General features: G+C 55.0%; 1 protein-coding gene across 6 annotated transcripts in view; it reads right to left on the reverse strand.

The window, feature by feature from the left end:
* INPP5A (inositol polyphosphate-5-phosphatase A) overlaps nt 1-17,936 on the reverse strand; it is a 207,006-nt gene continuing 189,070 nt past the window's right edge. For 3 of the 6 annotated variants that reach the window (XM_064269128.1, XM_064269129.1, XM_064269130.1), the window contains 6 exons: nt 16,700-16,795; nt 15,762-15,836; nt 11,032-11,105; nt 4,052-4,163; nt 2,360-2,428; nt 1-1,352 (listed from right to left, as the gene is read on the reverse strand). In XM_064269128.1, the coding sequence (XP_064125198.1) occupies nt 1,128-1,352; nt 2,360-2,428; nt 4,052-4,163; nt 11,032-11,105; nt 15,762-15,836; nt 16,700-16,795 (651 nt within the window). In that variant the 3' untranslated portion in view covers nt 1-1,127. Of the gene's footprint in view, nt 1,353-1,439; nt 1,527-2,359; nt 2,429-4,051; nt 4,164-4,688; nt 4,851-8,986; nt 9,188-11,031; nt 11,106-15,761; nt 15,837-16,699; nt 16,796-17,936 lie in introns of those variants that run through there. The other 3 variants (XM_064269131.1, XR_010318037.1, XM_064269132.1) reach the window with 3 other exon arrangements.

Here is a 17,936-nt window from a genome sequence, read left to right on the forward strand (position 1 = left end):
TTCACCATGATCAATTTTATTGCTTAGGAACCGGAGCAGTCACTTCTACAGGCCTTCAGGGTGCCCACGAGCTGAGCCTGCTCACAGTGGCGTGGCGTGCTGACGAGCCGTGAACGCAGCACTTACATGGACCGACCGCATCGTTCCCAACACAAAGCTGGCAAGTGGATGGCCAGTCGTTTGCAATGGTAGTGAGTCCTGTCAGACAAGTGCCAGTCTAATGCCATCAGGCAGTCCAGGGACTCTGTAGTGTTCTAAATGAAATCAATAAACGCACGTCTGTGTTTCACCGTCTAACGCTGTACTTAGTGCGAGAGAAACATCTGCGACGAAGGGCATACATAGGTCGTTGGCAGCTGGGCAGACATTTACAGTTTTGTTTCTCTGAATATTTTATATACAGCCCATGCTAAAGCAGTTTCTACCGGGAGCAGACTAGGCTATTTTTACTTCTGCCATGATATTACTGTTTTAATGAAGAATACTTGGCACCATAAAACGGTAACAAAAGACAAACGCAACAGTTTACAAAATTCTTAAAAGGTACACCCAAGCCTAGCTAAAAACTTCACATTCAGTTCTTAATGTTAGAGAGAGAGGACCAGGTCAGGGGCTGCAGTGGGGGTGCTGTGGAGGCGGGGCCACGGTGCACAGCTGGGTCAGAGGTCAGAGGGCAGGCTCTGTACACGTGTGTGCTGGCAGACACGTCACCGGACTGCTAGACTCCGATTCTACCTGCTGACAGACGCTTGCAAGCGCTCACACTGGAAGGTACTTAGCATATGTTTTGGTAAGATTTATAAATTATTTTAAAAAGTATATATTTATATATATATTTATGTATAAAATGGAAAGCAGCTGCGTGTGATCGGGAGCCCATGTAACATGGCAGTAAATAGCACGGCGGGGCAACTGGGAGTGACGGCCGCGGCCTGGGGCAGCGGAGCCCCGGCACCTCCGACTGGCAGCGAGGACGCTGACCCCTGAGGGGCGTCTGCTGGAGGAGCTCTTCCACGCTGACGGTTATTAAAAATTGAAAACTTGAGAAATCTAAAATACAGAATTTCCTTGCTGTCTATTAGAGTTTTGGCAACAGGACTGTAACTTATTTAAAAAACCCAATATTTCTACTTAATGTCACATGAACAGACAAGACAGTGAGGTATGTGAGGCTTTTCCGGAACGTTCCGGAGGCTGAAGCGAAGTGTGGGGCCGGCGTCTAGCAGGTGGCGCTCGGCGGGTCTATCGATGCAGCTGTTAAGAGTATGTGTTTCAGGATCCTGCTCCCTCCGTCCCTCCTGGCTACAGGGTGGTCTCTCGAAGGGGCCTCTCTCTGCGCTGACATCTCTTCCCTGCGTGGAATCAGTGAGTGCGTGAAGGGGCAAACACAGAGGGCAAAGCTGCAGAAAGGAGCACTAGAGGGAAGGAGTCATATTTACCACACGTCACTGCACGACACAACACTTGTGCACGGGCGCGTGAGGTTTACCTGCCCCGGGCGCGATCCGGAAGGCCAGGAACACAGGCTGCAGCGGGGAGGAGAGAAGCCTGAGTGCAAGCCCACCCGCCCACCTGCCGCCTCACTCCCATACTGCTCCACCCGCCCGCCTGCGGCTGGGACCCTCACTCTCATACGGCCGCCCACCCACCCGCCCTCAGCTGGGACCCTCACTCTCACACTGCCACCCACCCCCCTGCCCGGACCCTCAGGCTCCCACAGCACTGCCCGCCCCTCAGCCACGCACACAGGTGCAAACGCAGTCACCCCTGTTACACGAGACCGAGACAGGGGCCTTGGGGATAGGACCTTCAAGGAAAGCACTTTCGTTCTGTAAAAAGGGGATCTTTCTAGACGAAAGTTATTTAACACTGAGGGGTGGTGGCTGCTGGTCAGCCTGAGGCCACGGTACATAGCTGATCCCTGTACAGACCACCAGAGATGACTCTGATGACAGCCAGCATGGGACGGCCACTAGGGTATCTTATGAGCCAGTTAGAAAAGGGCCTCAGAATCAGCAGCTGCCAACAAAATGTCTTTATAAACAGTAAAATTATGATTGTGAGGTCTCATTTCTGATTCTTCATACCTGTCTTTCAGTATTTTATCAAAATAAAATAAAACAGACCAATTTGTCCTGCTTTGTAAGACCAGACCAGACCAGACCAAAGAGACTTAGAGAACTGGGAGAAGCAACCACCATCCAATGCCCTCCTGGAGCCTGCCCCCACCCCCCACCCCTACCTGCCCACCATTGCCCCACTCCCTCACCATCCCCGCCATCCCCCCCCACCCCCATCCCCTCGCCGTCCCCGCCGCCCTCCCCCCACCCCCGCCCACCCGCCATGGTGCTCACATCACCTTGTGGTCTCCCATGCAGACGTTGGGCCCGATGTGGTCGTAGGTGACAACCTTCTCCTCGCTCTCCGACTGGGAAAAGCAAACAGAGGTGCTAGAGGTGGGGGCACCCGGAAGGGAGGGACAGTCCCTGCGAACAACCCGCCCCACCTCTGCCACCCTCATGGAAGGTGCTGGCAGCACCTGGGCCCAGTTCTTTGGCTGAGAGGGCTCCTGTGGCGTGATGGGGCTGTCTAGGGCCCCAGGTCTCCTCTGTCCCTGACCCCTGGCTGTGCTCACACGATGTGTTCACTGAGAACACCCTCCTCAAGCCCGTCTCTCCGTCTCCCAGTTCTGCGTGTCTGTGGTGGCTGCTCCACTACCCAGACTCCCTGAACAAACGGGCACGGTGACATGGACTCCAATGCTCTGGAAGCAACCTACACACGTTAATTAATTCTGCCTGTGTGTGTGTGGCGCCTGGCAGATGCCTTTATTTTGCGGGAGGCACTGAGGGTACTGCCGTACCCAGTCTGCTGTGACCGGACCATCTCATGCCCATGGCTGGCGTGCCTGCAACAATGATGCTAGAAGTAGGAGCCTGGTCAATGATTCGCCAGCCCGTGTGAGCGCAAGCCTCCATGCTGTACACACGAGAGCCTCCCCGTCCCGGAGCCTGCCACCGCTCGGAAGTGCGGGCACATTCATCAAATGCTACGTGGTAATTTACAAAGGCAGCACAAAATTGCCAGTTTCCAGCTGCGTAATCTTTAGACAGATAAACAAATTACACCAGCCCAGGCAGTGTGGCACACCTCACTGAGTAGTCATCACACCGCCGCCGGCACCGCCTTGCGCCACGCACAAACTTTGGTGTCTCCAGGCCGTGAAGCACCCAGGACGTGACGGTGGGTGACTGAGCGTGGCATGATGGATGAGGCGTGAGGCTGGCTGTAGCAGCGTGTCCACACAATGTGCACCACCCACAGCCTGCCCACAGCTCAGCAGCTCTGGCATGGGGCTGCTCAGGACCCAGAGGGCACAAGCTTGGTGGCCTCGTGCTCTGTGCTGTCAGCCCAGATGGGTGGCAGGCATGCTTCCAGTGTGTTTCAAGGCATCAGTCCTGGGTCTGCAGAACCAGAGAGGATCTGGGCCCTTGGGAAACTGCAGGGAGGTGTTGCCTTCAGGCTGATGTGGGCCTACCTGCCAGCACTACTGTCCTGTCACCGGGCCAGGCACATGCTTCCTTAGCAAGTTTCCCGCATGTCGGTCCCTCTGGGGTCCGTGTGTGTCTCTCTCCTGTTCACCCTGAGTCCCTGAGGGCCTCTGCCGCCTCCAACACCTCCCTCCCCCACACTCAGGGCCGTCTGCTGTGAGCACTCCAGCATCAAATTGTGCCCACAGCCCGGCGAAGCCCGGTTCCCTCAGCCTGGGCTTCAGGGTGACCCGGCACTGGGCTCAGGGGATCAGAGGAAAAGGTTGGGGTTTATCCTGAGGGTCATAATCAAGAAGCTCCTGGGGCCCAGGGGATGTAGATTGTGCTTCCCCCAGCTCTGATGGCTCAAAGTGCCCAGACCCAGTCCCAGGGACAGCCCAGCACCAGGGACGGCCCAGCCCCAGGGACAAGCCCGGCCCCAGGGACATGCTCGGAAGGAGCATAGCGATGGCCCCGCCTCCATGTGGCGTGCTTAGCCAGGGGTGTGACGGGGCACTTACCCTCAGGATCAGCTCCTTGGCAGATGGGGACATGAGGATACGGTCGCACCAGGCGGGGCAGCGGGTGTTCATGTACTGCCTGCCCTGGCTGGAGTCCTCGCTGTACGGGTAGCTGGGAGACGGGAGAGCCATGGTCAGCCAGCTCGTGGGAAAGGCTCCTACGCCTCCCAGTCGACTCCGAATGGCAAAGGCCATCCAGGATAGCAGTGCACATATTGAAGTTGCCAGAATACGAAGTCAGGCTTGCAGCTTAAGTTTTCTCGCGACTTTCAGTGCTAGCATTTGTCAGGTAAAGCATTCTTTAAAGACACAGCACATTTATTGTTGGTTTTATTTGTGGATGTAGTCTGAAGGACAGTGAGACCAGCAGGACATGCCACTGCACTGACTCCCTGGCAACAGTGCAGGTGTCCAGAGCACTGCCTGTGTCTGGCACGTCTGACCCTCCTCGTGGCCGCACTGACCCAGTGCTGAGGGTGGAGAGCTCTTGGGATGGTAGCTGCCCCCCCCAGATGCCTCTCCAAACCCACACCAAGCCCCCCTGAATGCTCAGGAAGTGAGAAGGGGCTCTGGCAGGGCTGGGGGGATGGGACACGCTCAGGGATCAGTGTGGCAGCAGACAGGGAGCAGGGCAGACCTTGAGTGTTGGTGGCCACACCCACTCGGCCCTGCCTGGTGGATGACTCCTGCCAAGCTGTTCCTGGACTGGGGAAAACTGGGGTGTCAGTAGTGGACGATCAGGCGTGTTCCAGGGAGGGTCCTTGTGTGGGCCAGGGTGGTTTCAGGTGAGGGAGTCCACCTGGAAGGGGCAGGCAATGGGCTATACACCACTCGCGTCTCAGTCATGGCCACGATGTCACCATGGCAACAACAGAGCCCGCGTGAGGCCAGCCACCTCGATACCTGACTCACAAGTCAGCTTCCACTTTGAGCTGCTTGAGGAGCCATCAGCAGACACCTGATGGGTGTGTCCTGATTGATGGGTTGACCAATCGATCAATGGCTGATCAATGAAGACAGTGCATCAATGGCTCGGCCAGGCCCTGGGGCAGAGGCTGGACCCTCCTAAGCTGTTTCTCTGTGTTTGAACATTATGGAGAACACACGTGTCTGCGTGTACACGCACAAAACGTGTCTGGAGACAGGTCAGGCATCAGTGCAGAGGCCCAGAGGTCTGGTCTGGTGCTTGCCTTTGTAGCCAGGGGCACAGAGCGAAGGTGATGTCTGTGTGCAAGCCCTGGGCCTCTGCCTGCACCTGGCGGCTGGGGGGTGGGGGGGGTGGGGTGGGGTGGGGGCGGTGGTCCTGGACCACGCAGTACACAGGGTTGGGGGCAGGTCTCTCAGCAGGGAGAGCTGCAACGGGGTGTCCACAGGTGAAAACAGGAGTCCCGAGGCTGCCAAGATCAGTGCTCCCACTTGGACAGTCCCCCATGGTGCCCCGATGCCCAGAAATATGCCCTGACACCCAGAGGGCCTCAAACACTCAGAAGGACATCCTCCCAGTAGGGTCCCTGATACCCAGAAGGACGGCCTGACAACCAGAGGGCTTCCAACACTCAGAAAGACATACTGACACCCAAAGGGGCCCGACACCCAGAAGCACACCCCAACACACCCAACACCAGAGGTGCCCTGACACCCAGATATGTGCTCTGATGCTCAGAGGCACCCTGACACCCAGAGGGTCCCCCAGCACCCAGAAAGACACCTGACACCCAGAGGGGACGTCAACACCCGAGGGGCACCCCAACACAACCCAAGGGGCCTCTAATACCTAGAAGGGTGCTCTGACACCCAGAAGGATGACCCTCCCCTCCCAGGAGCAGCAAAGGTGAGGAGAGCTGGTGCTGACGGCTTTGAGGGAGCGGGGTACACTGGCCGTGGCCCTGGAAAAGGGTGGCCACAGTGCTGAAAGACAAAGGAAGGCACTGCCAGCCACTCCGCAGAGACCACCTGAAGGCGGAGCAAAGCCGGGCCGGACACATGCCGTGGGAGAATGATTAATACAGAGGCTTATCTGAAAGCAAACCTAGCGTGGGTGGGACCCCGGGAAGTCAGTCCTATCTCTGCCCGTTCAGCTCAGGCGCAATCATAATTAATGGTCATGGAGATAACCCTAACAATCGCCCACCTGTGCCGACTGGTACACACCCCTGCCCTGCCCCTCGAGCACCCGCCTCTCGGATGTGGGCAGTGGCCCCCTGGTGTTTGCTGGCCAGGCGTCTGAGCTGCTGACAGCCCCAGTGCATGACCTGGGTGGTGGCTTGTCTCATGGACAGTGTTGCCATGGGCTCCACAGAAAACATGGCTGAGAGCACACAGCCACGTTGTGTCTGCTGAGACTCCACAGGGCAGGGCCCTTGTAGGGGCTGGGAGCCCCGAAAGCCCCAGAGCAAACAGAGGCGAGGGCTGTGTCTTTGCTGCGATTCTCGACCCTTCCAATACCACACAGATGAGCATTTTCACACCAGCTCTCAAAAATGTCATCCTCAGAAGCGAAGGACAGGAGAGGCCAGGATGTTCCGCAGCACGTTCACAGGTGTGTGAGGATGGGTGGCCTCCCCTCTCTGATTATCATCTGGTTGAGTATTAACTGTTCCCAAGCCCCAGAAGTGCCAGTATCAAGGACAGCTGAGCCCGTCGTAAAAACTAACTGGTGTAGCCACCAGCAAGGGTGTCACTGGCAGAGACCAAAGTTAATGCAATAGATACCAACTCCAAGGCGTGGTTTTGAAAACACCAAGTGCTGTTTAAATTCCTGAAAAGCAGAGGAAACCACAGACGAAGAGCTGAAAAGAAGCATAGCCAGACACATGTTACTGAAATTAAGTGGAAGAAATCAGCAACCCAAGGCCTTCTCGGCACCCCTCACAGTGTGTGGCCTGTGCCTGATGCCTACACAGAGTCCTGGGCCAACAGCGTGTCGCTGTTCTCTGGCCCCCGCCCCGTGCTGTCCCTACACGCTCCTGCAGCCTGGTCTGACCAGGTGCAGTGACAGCTTGCAGACTGGCGACCCCCTTCCTGAGCACCTGGATTTGGCTAAGACCAAAGAGCTGGTCCTTTTTGCATTAATTGTTCAATTTGTATGTTATCATTATAGATGCAAACTGACACTTGCGAGCTTCAAATTGTTATTAGGTGCCATCGAGCGGGTTCCAACTCATAGCGACCCTATGCACAACAGAACGAAACACTGCCGAGTCCTGCACCATCCTTACAATTGTTGCTATGCTTGAGCCCATTATTGCAGCTACTGTGTCAATCCCTTTCGTTGAGGGTCTTCCTCTTTTGCACTGACCCTCTATTTTACCAAGCATGATGTCCTTCTCCAGGGACTGATCCCTCTTGATAACATGTCCAAAGTACATGAGGCGTAGTTTTCCCGTCCCTGCTTCAAAGGAGCATTCTGGTTGTACTTCTTCCAAGACAGATTTGTTTGTTCTTTTGGCAGCCCATGGTATAGTCAATATTCTTTGCCAACACTACAATTCAAAGGCGTCAATTCTTCTTCGGTCTCTCTTATTGACTGTTCAACTTTCACATGCATATTAGGTGAGTGAAAACATCATAGCTTGGGTCAGGCGCACCTTAGTCTTCAAAGTGAAATCTTTGCTTTTCAACACTTTTAGGAGGTCTTTTGCAGCAGATTTGCCCAATGCAATGCGTCTTTTGATTTCTTGACTGCTGCTTCCATGGGTGTTGATTGTGGATCCAAGTAAAATGAAATCCTTGACAACTTCAGTCTTTTCTCTGTTTATCATGATATTGCTCACTGGTCCAGTTGTGAGGATTTTTGTTTTTCTTTATGTTGAAGTGCAATCCATACTGAAGGCTGTGGTCTTTGATCTTCATCAGTAAGTGCTTCAAGTCCTCTTCACTTCCAGCAAGCAAGGTTGTGTGAGCTGCATATTGTAGGTTGTTAGTAAGCCCTCCTCCAATTCTGACGCTGAGTTCTTCTTCATATAGTCCACCTTCTCGGAGTATTTGTGCTTCAAATTAGGGCTGTCAAAAGTTTGAAAAGGCGTCCTGATCCTTGATTTTAAAATAAAGGTATCCATTAAAGAGACCCCATCCTTTGGCCAGGGTGGTTTAATGCAGCGTACCCAGATGTTATATATATTTTTATTTTGTTCAAAAGCTAAAACGTGGTCTCCTTCTGCAATTAATTTGTTCAATAAGAGCCCTCTTCCTTCCATGTAGAGTTCACCTGTCCCAGGAAGGCTTGATTCTTTCTACTAGACCTGCTCTCGTAAGTCAAATACCTTTAATTTTTGATGGGCACAAAGAGGACTTGATTGATAGTGTTTCTACTTCTTCAAGCTTAAACTTCATATCGCTGTATGACAGACGTGAGGTACAGCCAGCTCCATGGTGCTCCCTGATCAAGAGACAGGGCCACCCCCCAGGACCCATGTTGGCTGCAGGAGGCCAGGGGTACGGCACTGCTTTGGGGACTCCAATGCTCACCCTCTACCTGGGCACTGGGTGATGCTGCAATGCACCCCTTCCCACTGCATTGTCCCCCTTTCAGGATCAGAATCCATGGCACCATTCCTGAACAAACTGGTTATTCCAGTTCTCAGAGTGTGGACCCCTGGGGGTCCCCAAGGCACCTTCAGGGGGTCTGCAAGGTGAAATTTATTAACATAATCCACTAAGATGCACTCTGTTGCCTGCACTGTGTTGACATTTGCACTGATGGGGGTCTCAGGGGAAGCCTTGGGCCGCCATTTGAGGTGTCGGCTAAAGAAGCTGCCAAGCTCATGGAGTACCAGTCCTACTTGAAACACGGACAGACAGGCTGCAGTTATTCAACTGGGGCATCTGATGGGCCAAAGGACCTGGTCACTTCAGGGGAAACAGTTTACTGTACTCATTGCCAATGAGAAAATCCAAGCTTTCAAGCAAAAATGAGAATTCTGAAAACTTGTATACCCCTTATGAGCTTGACTGTGTCCCAGCACTTAAAGATTCTCTCATGGGACCAGTGCTGTCCCGACACCAATGACTTCTGAGGTGAGGATGAGATGTGACGTCTGAGGTGGGGATGAGACGTGACGTCTGAGGTGGGGATGAGACATGGCATCTGAGGTGGGGATGAGACGTGACGTCTGAGGTGGGGATGAGATGTGACGTCTGAGGTGGGGATGAGACATCCGAGGTGAGGACATTCAGGGAAAAAGAATGATGATAAAGTATGGAAAAGGCTTAGTCTCTCCATTTTTACTTCAAATACCTGACATTGTGATAAATTCTTCATCAACACAGAATCACTGGTTTCTACCAGAGAAACCCGAAGGGGCAGGCTTATGACCCTGATGCCACCCTCATTGTCTCTGTACATGGACGATGCCCACATTGAGAGCACTGCTGAGTTACAAGCACACAGACACCTACGGTGCTAAAGTCCTACGTCTGCCTGCGTCTGGGGGGGATGGGAGGCACCATGGAGCATGAAGGGAAGCAGGGCTCCCCACATGCAGATGGGGCAGCCCTGGTCCTCCTTTGGCCCTGGGGCTCTCCTCTAGCTCGTGCCTGGCCACCACCCGCAACCACCTGTCCCTAAGGAAGGTGCCAGGAGCGATGCTGCCTTGAGCAGAGAACAAGAGCTGAAGGCTCCGTAAAATCTGAGACACTACTGCCTTCTCCAGCAAAATGACAGATTGCATCAGCTTGTGGTCCATTAGGAGTGAGGATCTAGGCGCTTCGGAGAACACTGATGAGTGCTTTGCTGAGAAGACCTGCCTGGCATCTCATGATGAGGCCTCTCTCCTCGGGAGGTCCCTCTCCTCATGAGGCCATCTGTAACGAATGGCTCAGAGGTGGCTCTGGCCTGCGTGTGCACTCACACAGACCCAGGGAGTGCAGAGATGGCTGTTCTGTGGCCCCAGGGCCGAGACGCCATGATCTCTTCTCTGCAGGGGCAGCTGCTTCTCAGGGAGAACAACGTGCCCACAGCGCTGGTAGGCAGCCCTTACAGGAAACTGCAGTGGGTACACCTCCTGCAGGCAGCATGAGGACGTGGCCCCACAGGAGATGCACTAGGCCCCACCCGTCAGTGTGCACCCTGCTTGCACTGTTAGATGCTGGGCACTAGGCGTGATGGCCAGAACAACAGGGTGCAGGGCTCCTCTGTGGAGAGTGCTGAGGCCAGAAACAGTGGGATGCAGACCGGTTCCCACAGTCCTGTCTGAGGAACATGCATTCCTTATGACCAGCACTGGGCAGACGTACATATACCCCCAGCCCCTTTGGACCAGGTGCCCTTGCCTCCCAGGGGCTGGCAGGACGGATGCCTTGGTGAGTGCACGGGGTGACTAAGGGGCCAGCCCCATGGACTTGAATGCTCCACTCTAAGGACAGTGCTGGGGAAGGTCCTGCCAACACCCTGCCTCCAGTCCCCCTGGACACAGAGTCTATGCAGCTAGCTGATGAGAGCACAGCAGTCTCCTCAGGAGCCCTGCAGGCTCGGGCCTGGCCGTGACTCTACAGGCCACTTTTTGTCAAATGGTTTCTTCTTCTTTATTCCCTTTCCCCCGACCCTGGGCTGGTTGGACGCACTGCTGCTGTTGCTGTTGCAGACATTAGGGGTCTACAGAAGTCAGAGCAAAGCAAGCAGAGGCTGCTGCACCTGAGAAATGACAAAAAGACGAACAAAACTGAGAGGCCTGGCCCCAGGACACCACACCAGGATGGGTCCAAGTTCCAAAGCTCCCATAGCACGCAGATGCTGTGTGGGCCCTGAGTATGCAGGTCTGATGATGCCGGGATCTGCACAGAAGGAAGTGCAGAAAAGAGGAGAACGGCATCACTTCACCAGACTGCACACATGTGACCGTTTGCACACACGTGCATGTTTGGATACACGCGAGTAGCTGCAGTTTGCACACGTGTGCACATCAGTACACAGACTCACAGACACACTGGGAGGGAAGAGGTGAGAGTGACCTGGTCCATACGTCAGGCAGAGGATCCCTTACCTGGGAGGGAACGAGATGTCCAGTTCATACAACCTGTCTTTGAAGACAGATAACTCTTTGTCAAATTCTAGGAGCTAAAGAAAAAAGACAAAGAAAATACATCACTTTGTATTTCCCAACTGGGGGCTTGAGGAAGTTTCTAAGGGCCTGGGGTCTCTGCCGCAGGGAGGCCAAGCATTCGGTGCACCACCCTCCCCACGTACGACCCCACTACGAGGAGTCTCTAGAGTTGTAGCTCCAGAAAGATCTGTGGGTGCCAGAGCTTGGAGTTCAACTACCAGGCTGCTGTTCATAGACCTGCCTGCTAGTAGACAGCACTCCGTCAGAGACATCAGTGTGGGGCCCTCCGCTGCTCACAGCTCTGGGGTTCAGTTACTGGACATGAGGGGCACAGTCAGACTCTCAGCAGGAGAGTCACCTGAGCGAGTACTAGGTTACAAGGCAGCATAGCCCCTCCTGAGCACAGGTACAGTCCACAGCGGAGGGACCAGCGTCCATTCTGCCCAGAGTCTAAGCCACTGGCTAGGCCACGTGGACTCTGAAAAACCTGAAGACACAGGCAACACAACGGCTGTGCACACACAGGGGGTCCGGCTTCATCCTCGGGTCCTACAGAGCCCGTGCCCCGAGGCCCACGCCACCCAAGCTCGGAGAGCTGCCACTGACAGAGTAGACCACCAGCTTGGAGAGCATGTCACCAGGCGCTCCTTGCCCAGCACCCGTCCGTCAGTCACGTCTGCCTTGCAGCTGGGCTGAGACGCAGCACCAGGGCAGGCACCCCAAACCAGACTGTGTCCTCCTCTCTGACACCTCATGAACCATTCCTAAGCGTGCAATCAGTATGCATGTGTGTGTGTTAATTATCATGCAAGGGGGGGCTGTACGTGGGCCTCCGCCCATGTGTCCACTGTCCACCGCCAGGGCCATACCCATCCCAGCTCTACTCCACTCACCCAGCCCCCACTCCACATCAACTTATTATCGATCACAGCAAAGTACCCTAAAGCAGAGCGTGTGTCTGCAGTTGGTGTGGGCTACTAGTCACGTACTGGGCATCCTTTATGGTGTGATCAGAAGGGGCATCGTGGAGAGTAAAGCCGCAGAGGCCACGTTGTTGGGCGGTCTCCGCGCAGGGCGTTTCGGATGGCGTCCTGACAGAGCCCCATGTGTTCCATTCATCTGGAATGCCTCAGCGTGCAACGCATGAGCAGTACCCAGCTCTAGAAACGCTGGTGCCATAGAACACGGTGTTCTCATCCCAGTAAACTAGGCCCCAGCTTGCGTCTGAGCCCTTAACCGCTGGCCTTGGCGAGGAGGCACGACACCTTCCAGATGCATAGGTGGGACAGACATGGGCGTTACGTCCCATCCGTGAGGGCTTTTAACCTCAGGCCATGCCCTTCAGACCCCCCACCACAGGGAGGGATGGGACAGCAGAGTTGGAGTGCATCTCCCTGGCTGGCAAGCTCCACACAGCTGATTATGGCCCTTTCTGACGGAGGAGCTCACACGCCCATCTTGAGGTCAGATGCTCACAGATACTTCACTTCTGGGTGGGCTCTGGGCCACACCCAGCCCCTGGGGCTCCTGGGTCGGGGGGTGTGCAAACACGGCCCTCAGCAGTGAGATGGGCTGTGTGCTTGGTGAGCCCCCAAGCATGTGGGGGACCCAAATGCACGCTGAGGGTGGGAGGAAGGGCTATGAGCAAGGCTGGGGGACAGTCTGAGCTGCCAGAGGGACAGGGGGAGCAAGGTGGGGCCCGAGGAGGAAAGTGGGCAGAGGAGGAGGGGGAGATGAGGCCGAGAACAGACTGGTCCCATCAGAATCTCCTCACCTGTATGGCCAGCACGCACAGGATGGTGGATGGCCAAGAAAGACCCCTGAGTCCAAGGGAGACCTTCAGAGACATGAGACTCCCCGAATCTGGCCCAGGGATATAAGACCCCCGAGTCTGGCCCAGGGACATGAGACCCCCGAGTCAGGGTGCAGGGACATGAACCCCCGAGTCAGGGCTCAGGGATATGAGACCCTCAAGTCAGGGTGCACGGACATGAGACCCCCTGAGTCTAGCCCAGGGACATATGGCCCCCCTGAGTCTGGCCCAGGCACATAAGACCCCCAAGTCCAGCCTTGGGACATAAGACTCCCAAGTCAGGGTCCAGGGACATAAGACCTGCTGAGTCTAGCCCAGGGATATAAGACCCCCAAGTCAGGGTCAGGGACATAAGATTCCCTGAGTTTGACCCAGGGACATAAGACCCCTCTTGTCTGACCCAGAGACATAAGACCATCCAAGTCAGGGCCTAGGGACATAAGACCCCCTGAGTCCAACCCAGGGACATAATACCCCTCAAATCTGACCCAAGGACAGAAGACTCCCCCGCCCCCAAGTCCAGTCCAGGGACACAGGACTTCCAACATGGGGTCCTGTAGCTCCCATCTCTGTGTGGGCCCACTAGGGGCTCGGCAGCGGTGGGCAGGTGCCACATACCCCACCACCAGGTGGCAGAAACACAGGTAGTTCTGAAGTATCATGAGCGGCTCACAGCTCTGGGAATGCCTCCAGGGGAGAGGAAGGTGATCCGGCGCCACCCTAATGTCTGCCTGTGCATGCATGCACACATATTTGAATATGCATGTGCCCATACATGTGAGTTCATGTGTGCATACATGTTTGAGTACGTGTCCCCATGTGAGTACGTGTGCATGTCCATGTGTGCTTGCATATGCGTACATACACGTGTGCTCATGTGAGAGTACAGGTATGTATACACCCATGTGAGTACACGTGCCTTTAACATGTACATATGGATGAGTATGTGTGTGCCTGTGTGCACTCATACAGGGCCATGTATATGCATATGGATACATGTATATATGTGTGTTTGTGCTTGTGTCTATACACGTGTGCACGTGAGTGTCCATATGAGTAAATGTATGTTTGCCTGTGTGTGCCCATACACGTGTGTACATGTATGTCCACATGAGTACATGTATGTGTGTTTGTGCCTGTGTATGCCCATACATATGCGTGTACTTGTATCCATATGAGTATTTGTATGTATGTATGTATACTTGTGTTTGTGTGTCTACATGTGTGTGCCCCCACATGTGGGGGGCTGGCTTTCTTTTACCGGTTACTCAACAGTCCCCAGGTCTAATTCATCCTTAACAAAAAGGTCTAAAGAAGTTCCCTGGTAACTTCTGGGGAGACTGAGCTGCTCGGCTGGGGTCTCCGGGCCTCTGCCAGCGGCGTCAGCGTGGTATCGTCCTATGTGGCTGTGAAGAGGTTTGCTGGAGCTTTCTAATAAATAAGCACACTGCATATCCATCTGTGAGCACTCCACATGCCTCGGAGTTGGTCATCAAAGATGAGGGCAGGCTCATGGGGGGCTGGAGGGCAGGTGAGGGGATGGGCGGGGCTGCAGAGCAGATGGGGGGCTGGCAGGGGACCACTGGAAGACCGACGTATGGCAGACCACTCCCTCCCAACAGGTCAGCCCAAGCCCAGGTCTATCTGAGGGGTAGCCCCAGCTCTGAGGTGCCCACTTGTAAACCACAATCTGGGTGTCACACACTCCAGATGCTGGGTATGGGGGGGCTGCCCAACTGCAGGACCCTGCCTCCCTGTGAGCAGCAGGATCCAAAGAGATGGGATGAGAAACTGCTCCCCGCGGCCACTGGTGAGAAAACTGGACTAGTGAGCTTCTGACTGGAAATTATGGTGCATGTCTGTTGGGCTGATCGTCTATATCTCTGTGAGGTTTTACGCAAACATGATAACCAATTCCACATGAAACTCAAGCATTCTTCTTGATTACAAAGTAAGAAACGGCACCAGCAGGTTGGGGACAATGACGGAGCAGCTGTGGATCATGTGTACCTGTCAGAAGCTGTCCCTGCAGCAAGGATTCCACTGTTGCTGCAGACACCACTCGGGCAGAGAAAGAAGAGCCCAGAAAATCAATGTGTCTTGGGCTGAGCAGTTGCTAAACACACAGAAAACATCTCTACCCAACAGGCCGCGCTGAGAAAATTTCTGAGCCCTGCCCTGGGACAGCCACGGAAAATTTAATCTCTCCAAATCCTCACCAGGGCACTCCATCCTGCACCCTGACAGCCACACTTATAATTAATTATACAATTTTGATGGGGATATCGACTCAACAAAGCCATAAATCATAGAAAAAGTCAATACTCATGGACACGTTCAATCACATCCCGACTGATGATTACTACTCTTAAAATACAATAATTATTTCCAGGAGCCAGCTCGAATTAAATTTCTGTCAGGCGGGTACAAGAGCGCAGTGATGAAGGATGCGATGGATTTTGGGGGTGAGCCGCGCAGGCACATCCGTCCCGAGGGCCGGTGCTTGAGCTGGGAGCCCAGCGCAGCGTGCGTGGCCAGGCTGTGAGGGCGTGCCTGTCTCTGCCGGCTCATCAGGCCGTTTGTCTTCCCTCCGGGCTGCCCATGTGTGGGTGACTACCTGTGTGCGTGGAGCAGGGGGGCACAGGCATGCGGGGTTCGCAGCAGCAGGACGCGGCACTGCCAAACACCCTGCCTGTGCAGTCAGCTCCTTGGAGCAGAGACGACAGGGCCGGGTGCGGAGGGCCCACAGCCAGCTCCACATAGGCCCAGGGAACAGGTCACACATATGGGGGCCCTGGGGAGCTGGCGCCCACTGATCTGGGGGAGCTGGGTGCATGTGTGCTCAGCAGACACTCACCGCTGTGCCGTTGTTGTCCTGGAAAACCTCCTGGTTGAAGTAGTCAAAGAGCTTCTTTTCCAATTGGAGCATGACCTGTAGAATCAAAGGAAGCGGGGTCAGTGGGGTGGGGGGGGGTGCTGGCATGTACGCATGGCCCTCTGTAACCCCGATCGCTCTTGGCCGCTCACCTCTACTGCTACTGAGACCCCTCCACCCTGGAGGCCTGTCGGGTCTGCCCTGCCAGGGTCGGCCCCTTGGAGAACCTGACTAGAGGCCACGCTGCCTCCTCGCTGCAAGTGATCAAAGCATGAGCCTGTCACAGAGACCACTCAGCCGTGTCCAGCCCCTCATGGGCCTGAGCCATGGACCAGCACACGTGCGTGACCACGCTCAGTATATGTGGCCTGGCACACGTTTATCACCAAGGAAGTCCACTTGTGGTTCAGAGACTGGCACACAGGTGCCACTGTGCCTAGTCCATGTGGACCAGCACACCCAGTACACATGGATCAGCATATGTGTGTCACCACACCCAGTACACATGGATCAGGACATGTGTGTCACCACACCCAGTACACATGGATCAGCACATATGTGTCTCCACACCCAGTACACATGGATCAGCACGTGTGTGCTGCCACACCCAGTACACATGGATCAGTACATGTGTGCCACCACACCCAGTACACACTGACAAGCATGCGTGTGCTCCCATGCCCAGTACACATGGGCCAGCAAGCATGTGCCACCACACGCAGTACACATGGACCAGCACACGTGCCACCACACCTAGTATGTATGGATCTGCATGCGTGTGCCACTACACCTAGTAGACATGGACAAGCACACGTGTGCCACCACAGCCAGTACACATGGACAAGCGCATGTGCCACACCATACCCAGTACACATGGATCAGCACACGTGTTGCCATGCCCAGTATACATACTGGCCTACCTTCCGGTCATTGTCTGATTCGCGAAATATCAGCTTCACAACTTCATTGGTGTCGGCAGCCCGGATGGTCTGCATGGTGGCTTTCGTACAGAGAGTCTGTGGAAAACACACAGAGCATCAGTCACAGGCGAGGGCCCTGGCCAGAGAAAGGCAGGGCCCAGTGGTCATATGGCAGTGATGAGAACATGGTGTGCCAACTACAGGCAGAGGGGCTACACACGCCACACACGGCCACACAGGAAGGGCACCTCGGCTCTGCTCCCCATGCACCTGCCTAGCTGGCTCCCTGTCCAGTCGACTCCCAGCCTGCCCCTGGGGTGTGGACTCAGCACCTCAGCGATAAGGCTCCAGAAGGAGCTCACAGGGCAGCGTTTTCCTCCCATTCCTCACTAACCAGGCACAGCAAGGAATGGTTTGCAGAATCATAAAACCACTTCCGGATAGAAGAAGGGCAGGACTAATGGTTAGCCACCCAAACTGTCCTGAGAAAGGAACCAGCCACCACTCAGCCTGTGAATGCCAAAACACTAGAAGTCTGGCTCCCCACCCTCCACCATCCACTTTCCTGGCGTTCCCTCATAAGCAGAGTTGGTGTATACCCTGGGAAGGTCTGTACCAGACCACATTAAGCACAGTTCGCACAGGCCTGGCGAGCGCAGTTGGTAAGAGCAAGTGACCCACACTGTGGTCCATGGAAACCAGCTTCTTGGGCTCCCCAGGGTGGACACTGTGCCCTGGGAGGCCAGGGCAGACAGAGGAGCAGCGGCCCTGCTTGGCTCCCATGAGTGCCAGGCCGTGGACCAGGAGAGCCAAGAGGCGTCAGTTTCAGTGGCCTGGGGCAGGGGGTCCAGGCAGACGGCCCTGGGACCTGCACTCTCTGTGGCACATGATCCGTTAAGGGGCAGTGGAGGGGGGGGGTGGCATGCCTCCATGGGGACACAGACCATCACAAGGCCTCTACGCAGCTATACCATCCATAAGGGGTGGTCTAGGCTAGCCACAAACACAGAGCCATCGACTGGCTCATTGTTAAGCAGGCAGGACAGAAAGCTCTTGCTGTTTGGACCTCACGGGGAAGGAGGCACTTTCTCATGTAGGGGTGAGTGGGGTCCTAGGGACAAAGGCCCCACCAGGGGGAGAAGGCAATGAGGAGGCCTCAGGGCGGCTGCTGCTCTGTGAGCTTGGGAGGAGTTATGAAATCTCAGAACAGTTAAGAATAGGAATAAATTTAACAAAA

This window comes from Loxodonta africana, chromosome 16, assembly GCF_030014295.1.
Source record: "Loxodonta africana isolate mLoxAfr1 chromosome 16, mLoxAfr1.hap2, whole genome shotgun sequence".
NCBI lineage: Eukaryota > Metazoa > Chordata > Mammalia > Proboscidea > Elephantidae > Loxodonta > Loxodonta africana.